This window comes from Augochlora pura, chromosome 3, assembly GCF_028453695.1.
Source record: "Augochlora pura isolate Apur16 chromosome 3, APUR_v2.2.1, whole genome shotgun sequence".
Lineage (NCBI taxonomy): Eukaryota > Metazoa > Arthropoda > Insecta > Hymenoptera > Halictidae > Augochlora > Augochlora pura.
This window is the reverse complement of record NC_135774.1, coordinates 290,271-297,533: the sequence shown is the minus strand read 5'-3', so window position 1 is coordinate 297,533 and position 7,263 is coordinate 290,271. Positions and strand designations below refer to the sequence as shown.

The 7,263-nt window shown below is 55.9% G+C and overlaps 1 protein-coding gene across 1 annotated transcript; it reads right to left on the bottom strand.

Annotated features, from left to right (window-relative positions):
- Positions 1-1,301: 1,301 nt before the first annotated feature.
- Positions 1,302-3,693, bottom strand: Hry (bHLH transcriptional repressor hairy). The gene is made up of 3 exons (XM_078176722.1): positions 3,526-3,693; positions 3,189-3,284; positions 1,302-3,062 (listed from the first exon to the last, which is right to left on the bottom strand). The coding sequence occupies exons 1-3, from the start codon at positions 3,676-3,678 to the stop codon at positions 2,226-2,228; spliced, it is 1,086 nt and encodes a 361-aa protein (XP_078032848.1). The 5' UTR covers positions 3,679-3,693; the 3' UTR covers positions 1,302-2,225.
- Positions 3,694-7,263: the final 3,570 nt, after the last annotated feature.

Genomic DNA, 7,263 nt, shown 5'->3' with positions numbered 1-7,263 from the left:
GCACCAGCAATCTTTCCTTTGAATTTCGACTCTCGTTTCGCAGATTCGAGGGCCATTTCTTTTCAACGACTTTGGAGAACAGATTTTGTTTCAGCTTCGTTTGCAGTGGAAAAACTTTGTCCACCGCTAGATAAGCCGGAACATCTCGTGAGCCGTTCTTTTTGTCCCACAACTTGGGAAATTACGATTTTTCGCGTCGATGCATAAAAATCGGAGACGGTTGCAACGAGTGGCGAACACCGCGAAATTCAGCGGTTCATGCTTTCACCTACTTGTGACGCACGGTAGTTGGCAATTCTATGAACCGGCGGCGTTGCAACACGTTCGACACCTCCACAGGCGCCGCGAGCTGTTCGCGGGATTTCCAACGCGTTCCGCCGATTTCCCGAACCGGAAGCCCGACTCGCTGGAAAATTACTCACGCCCGATTAAGAGCGAAAGTTGTGCGCGATAATTGGTTATCGCTACTCGCTGGGAGGCTAGCCTCGAGAGATTAGATCTCTTTGTCTGCCGATAACACCGCGATCCAATTCCAGCATTACAATTGCTCCCATTTTTGCTCTTCAGTCTAATCGAAGTCGTCGATTAGCCTTAGTCGAGTGGCCCGTGTCCGCCCGTATTACCTCCGGAGACTGGAAAGGGCCCGAGTTTCGAGAATCGAAGGGCCGGCGAGGCGAGTGTTGGGCCATGTGCCGCCAGGCGGCAGCAGGCTCCTGGCTCCGTTGGCGTTGGCCCAGGGTCGAGTGGGGGGGGGGGGGGGGGGAGGCGATTTTGGGCCCCTCGTCGAGAGCGTGAGACCGCGCGAGACCGTGAGAGCCAGGAAAGGGAATTGGGGACCGGTTCGGCGCGAGAAAACCTCCGACATCCGCGTTCAGGTGGCAGCACCTCGCTGCGGATCCTGCCGCGCCTTTCCTCAGTCTGCGTTCCGAGCTGCAGCCGCGCGGATGGGCCCTCGCCATGTCCCAACTCTCCTTGCAACACGATTCTTCCGCTTAGAGTGTTTACCCATTTTTACTTCGTATCCTACACCCATAAAGCATACGTACGCGTTAAATCGATACACAATGTTTACTTTATGCTTATCCATTTCCGTTTTACTCAAGGTATCAACAAATTGTGTATCCGTCGCAAAGAAGAAACGGAACGCAAAAGGCAATTTTGAAGCGAATACTTTACTAAATGGTCACTTTTAGAAAGTAAATCTCGCGACAGAATTAATCGAAAGCGAAACACGTAAGATAGATGAGAGAATATAAAAGTGTCGGAGGTGAGGGGGTTGGTCGAAAGAAGAATGTCGGAAGTAAGTTTGAAGAAAGAGATCAATATTTATTTGATGCTCTTGCAGTAGTAAGCGTCGATCTTTTCTATTCTCACAATAGAGAGGAATTATAAATTTAATTTCTCTGCATTCATATAAATATAAATAGGACAACTGCTCGCACACTATCTCTCGCTCACGCACACACGCACACCCACACGCGTCGTTTGCTCATCCGTGCACTTAATCGATCCTACGAACTAAAGTTTCGCGTTTAGTTACAAAATGAATGAAATTAATAGAAAGGAGAAACTGGTTCCTCGTAGTTTTCGCGAATACATAGACACTCGCTCGGCGTATTTTCTCTACGCACAAGAAACGGAATGGAAGACCTCGGTGATTCTTGTTGCGTAAGGCACTTAAAATACGATATCCTTCTAAACACATGTATGTACAGACGACGAAAGGTGGAAAGAATGCAAAACTCGGGGCGGGGTCGGGGGGAAGGGGGTACGCGTCGAAACGAAACGAAACGTCTAACGAACGTAGATGAAGAAACGAATGATTTCTCGGATTTTTACATTCTTCCTCTCGACTCTCTTTCTCACGCACACTCATTCGCTTCAGCGCTCACTCTCTCTCTCTCTCTCTCTCTCTCCCTTTCTCTGAACGGTACGATAAAACTATTTACAAGGCACTGTATAAGGCACTGCCTCATAGGCTACTGGCCAACGCGTACGCACTCGGAGTAGTGAAAAAAACTCGCGCGGTTCCGAGGGTGTCCTAGCTGGCAGGACGCGATCCTAAATACGAGAAGGAACAATATCCGTGTCCGTAAATTTTCACGGTGCTGAACGACCGATCCACGTGTCTTCAGTCAAAACATGTACAATATACAATATATTTCACTCGAGACTGTTCTCGCTAGGCGCGCGCGCTCGCGTGCAACACCCGCGACATCACGATTTTACCACGGCCTCCACGGCTTGTCCTCCATCTCGTGGACCACGCTCTTCCTCATGACGAGGGCGAGGGGTTTCTGGAGCGGCGGACTGTAGACGCGGGGGTCGAACTCCGGGTCACTGGTGTAGCCGTTGGCCGGCGAGGTGGCGACGTCCCTGTGGCTGTTGCCGGTGTTGAACGCGGTCGATTGTTCGCGGAAGTTGGCCGGCGGGGCCTCGAAGGCGATCGGACTGGCCGCGGACGTGGACGTCGAGCTGGCCGAGGAGGTCGAGGAGGACGCCGACGCCGTGCTGGCCGTTCTCTGAGGGATCGGGATCAGAGTCGGCAGAGGCGAGGTCGGGGCTGGCGAGGACGCCGGCGAGGCGACCGGGGTCGCCTTCGCGCCGGCCGGCAGGACCAACGCGATGTCGCCGTTGGGCAGCCTGGTCGGGACCAGCTGGAGGCCCGTGCCGTTCGCGTTCGTGAAGAAGATCCCGTTCGACTGCTGGACCTGGATCCTCGGGGTCGCGTCCACCTGCGGCAGGATGTGGACCTGGAGCTGCGTGGTCGGTGGCGCCGGTTGCACCGGCTGCTGGCTCGCCGTCTGCGCGTTCGCGTTGCTCGCCTCGACCGGTCCGAGGCAGGAGGCCAAGTGGGCCATCAAACGCCTCTTCACCGACGCGTCCAGACCGGGAAACCTGCCAACCTCGCCGGCGCATTCCGTGAAACCAGCCCGGAATTTGTTCAAGACGTTCGGGTCGGTCGCCGCGGCCAGGGCAACCTGTTGACGCTGGAGCGTCTCCAGGTGCTTCACAGTCATCTCGAGGATGTCCGCCTTCTCCAGCTTCGAGTGTCTCGCTGGCTGTAATCGAAAAGAAACGAACGATTATGCAAAGGCCCGACGCCGATGTCCACTGGCAACGTCTCCCAGGGAGAGCATTGTGACATCTGTGCTCGGGTGGGATCGAACGAACGTCGAGATACTTACGTCTTTTTTCATGGCGTCCAGAATCAGAGTCTTCAGGTCGTTCAGGCAGTTGTTGATGCGGGCTCGCCGCCGTTTCTCCATGATCGGCTTGTTACTCTGTAACAGAAAAGAATTGCCAGGTCAGACGGTTTGTTCCGTTCCAAAATCGGGGATGGTCGTTCTATCGGGCTTTCGATGGCTCGGGGCAACGCGAGGCGAAAAGAAAAAAAAGTCCGAGTCCAGACTAAAAGCGGCGACAAATTCTACGGTTGTGCTCGAATCGAGCCGCGTCTAACATTTCTCGATTCGCGATGCAGGAGGGAGGATGGAGGGCAATGTATCCTCTCGCGACACTAACCCGTCGGTTCTCGCCGGATCTTCTGGTGGTTGTGGTGGTGGCGGTGGTTTGCGCAGGGGGCTGTCCAGCCTCCTGGGGCACGTGCTGCGCCGGCGGCGTAGCGCCGACGGTGACCCCGCCGGTCGGCATCGTGGCACCCACCCCGGTCACCATCTCGTATCACAAAAATGTCAATTTGGATTCACGACAAATTGCGCGAACAATTTGTCGCGGCACTGCACTGGTAATCCAAGATAACCGCTGCGTACGTAGCACTGCGTGTTCTACGGCCTGGGGCCACCGAGGTAATCCAGAGCGTGGCCGGCCGACGAACGGACGGACGGACGGACGAACGAACGAACGACGAACGACGAACGTACGAACGAAGGGTAGTTTTCTGTTTTCGGCCGAGAACTTGGTAAGCGGACGCACGGTCGAGTGCCTCGCTGATCTCGCTCTAGCTGACTGACTGAACTCTCACCGAACTCCGACCAGTCGGTACAGGCGTCAGAGCACGACTGACCGAACCAACGACGAACGTCTTCTGTCGTCTCGTCGAAGCGTGCCACCCGATGGAATGCCTGGTAGAGGCACTGCCGCGATCGGAGTGGGGGTAAACCTCGACGGACCTTCTGGAGGGGATAGCGCGTGACGGTTTAACCTGGGCTTCCCTCCACCAACCGAATTCCGACGGTCGGACGGCACCCGGTTGCCTTTAAGAGCCCCCACCCCGGCTTCCAACCCCCTCTCCCAGATCCGTCCGCCGACGGCGGCCGTGGCGGGTTGCCTCGTTGCCTCGTTGCCTCGCCGCCTCGCTGCCTCGCTTCCTCGCTTCCTCGCTTCCTCGCTTCCTCGCTTCCTCGCTTCCTCGCTACCTCACCGCCGCCGCCGCCGCCGCCGCCGCCGCTGAGCCTCGCGCGGACCCCCACTACGCGTTTCCCGAACCATGGATCGATCGGATTCTTCTGCACTGTCATCGAGTCATTTTTTCGAAAAATCCCCTTTGACGGTATCGAGCGGGGAACCACCCAAATTCCCTTTCAACGACCGTCTCGCGCTTCTCAAAATTCCCTTGACGCGCAACTATTTCTTTTTCCACGAGTGACGTCCGCTGGACTTCCTAGAGTCGCGAAATTGCAAATGAGTCACGGCTTTCACCCTTTGCGAATGACGTCTTAGAGGCGGTGCCAAAGCTGACGCGTTCTGCTCGAAGATCCTGGTGCAGAGACTAGAGATTCCGATTAGCAAAGCGTTGGAAATTTATCGAAACGTGCGACTATACTGAAAATCGAATTCACTAAAGACGCAAAATTTATGTATCGCACGGTGAAAACTAGAGCGGCGCAAAAATATTCGATTAGTGTCCAGCACCGAGTTGAAAATTTCGTATTCCGAGAAAAGTCTTAAAAGTTTGATGGAGATTTCGGGTTGAAATTGGAAGCGGGCACGGTTCGTAGTAAAGGGAACGGATCGCAACGGGAACAAAGAACAATAGCGCGCCGCGTTTCCCGCGAGCGGCGATTAGTCTCGTGACGCGTATCGCGCGTCGAAAGGTCATTAGAACCGGCTGGCCGGATCGCGGCGCGGTGAGGCGAGGTGCGGCGAGGCGAGGCGAGGCGAGGCGAGGCGCGATCGTGGTGGTAATTGTAATTTCTAGACGGGCACGCACGTATGCTCGACTACGAACGTCATCGGGGCTTATATTACGTTCTTCGAAAATAGCCGAGTGCCACCGTGTGTCGAGTGCGGACTGACGCACGCGCGCACCACTGGCACGTGCCTCCTACTCCCTCCCCACGTCTTTCGAAATTACTCTTTCTACTTGTGCGACCGATTATAAGCACGCCGCGGCATTTATCTCTCGCGTACGTGCACGTACGCTGATACGTATTTTAAGCGCAATTGATAGGCGATCGTATTGATCTAGCCTCCTGGATCGCGCTTATCGAGCACTCCTCTCCGTCTCTGCGATTGCAGACGACGCAAGCTCGGAGCTCCGGTTACTCGACCGCGATCAATTTATTCGACGAATCGAGCGCATTTTCATTCTTGAAATATTGGGAAATGTAGGATTTCTGCATCAATTTTTTGTTCCAGCCTGTAGCGACCAAATTGGTCACTGGTGCTCGAAAACAGAAAAATTGGAGAGGAGCGAAGCGAAATATAGAAATTCGCTCCACTCGAGTGGACTTTGAACCTGGGTGGCCGGAAAAATTCAGGTCCGCGGTAGCCTCGCGTCGCCTGGTCTTTGTTGCCGGTGCGTTTCCTGTCGTCGCAGGGAGCACTTCCGAAACGAGTCTCCCGCATAGCTCGCTGGCATTGCGGCGTTATCAGCGGCTATCTCCGGCTGAGAGCACGGACGTGTCAAAGTCTCGTGGAAAGATAATCGTCGGTGCCGCGTCGATGGTTCCGGCGCCGAGCGAAGCCAGCCAAGTATTCGAGGAGCTCGCGAGGCTCCGTCGAGCTCGAGGCCCGTCGGCCGACCGGCTCGGCAAAGGGTAGGAATCGGCAAAGAGAGGAGAGAGCAGGAGAGTCCTGGAGAGGGAGGGGGGGGGGGGGGGGCTAGAAGCGAGCGAAGCAAGCCCAGGAGTTCGTAGAAGCGAGTCGAGTGGGACGAGGACGTCGGCTGGTGGATCGTGCTCGCCTCGGCGCGAGCGAGACAGCCCAATGGAAGGAGGAACGCGGGGATGTCGGTGGGACGAGGACCCGAGCATCGGGGGTTGCTGCAGAGGAAGCAGGAGAGTCCGAGATCCTGAAGAGAGGAGAAGCCGCGCCGCGAGTGCGACGACGCTCGACCGTGCGCGGGAAAAAGATACGACATCGACGGCCGCCAATCACGTGACCGGGAACCGATGCGGCGTACGACGCTCGCGTTCCGATTGGCCGGGACCGACCCCCACCCTCGGCCCGGCGAGAGGACGAGCGTGCCGCGCGCGACGCTTGCGTGAGTGGTGGGGGTGCGATCGTCATTCGACTTTGAGCGGTCGAGCGTCGCGGCGGCATCGTGGCGTCGCGGCGCGTGGGTCGCGATCCTCTACTAGGGCCACTCGATCGCGAGGAATGCGTGGGGAGAAAAAGCGTGCGGCGTCACGGGGAGGCGGGTATCTCTGACCTCCCCGGGAGAATGCATTTCGAGTTTCGAGTGCAGCGGCCGCGTCTACCGACGCGACCCATGGGAAAATTGGGTGCGCGATCCGTTCCCCCACCGCCGCGACGCCAGATCTTTTCGCGCGATCCTTTGCCACGAGGATTTACGATAGCGGCGCTCGCGCTCGCGCGCGAACCCCCTTACTTGTACCCTTGCTTCGTAATGACATTTTCGAGACGAGCATTTCGTCGAACCGACAAAGTTTCAAGACGCAACGATGGATGCATTTAATATTTATTCTATTAGCTCGTTGCTTTTACGAGTCGAAATGAATGTTTGAGAAGACGTCTCCAATGATTTCTATTATTTTCGAGGGTTTCGGTTCTTCGAAGCATATACGAAGATCAAGTAGTCGACGAAGAGAAAGAACGTGCAATCGAGCCGATACCTGTGACCTCACTCCGGCAAAATGCATTCCGAGTGCACCGGGCCTCGGGGAAAATTGGGTGCGCGCCGTAAGTACACCGGCTATTCCCTCGATGGGAATCGAGGGTACACTTCTACCGCGCCATGGATATTGAGAATGTAATTGGAGTACACTAGACGCCACGCGAGAATCGAGTCGCGTTCGAGTGCAACCTCGCGAAACGTCGAGCAATGTAGAGATGCGT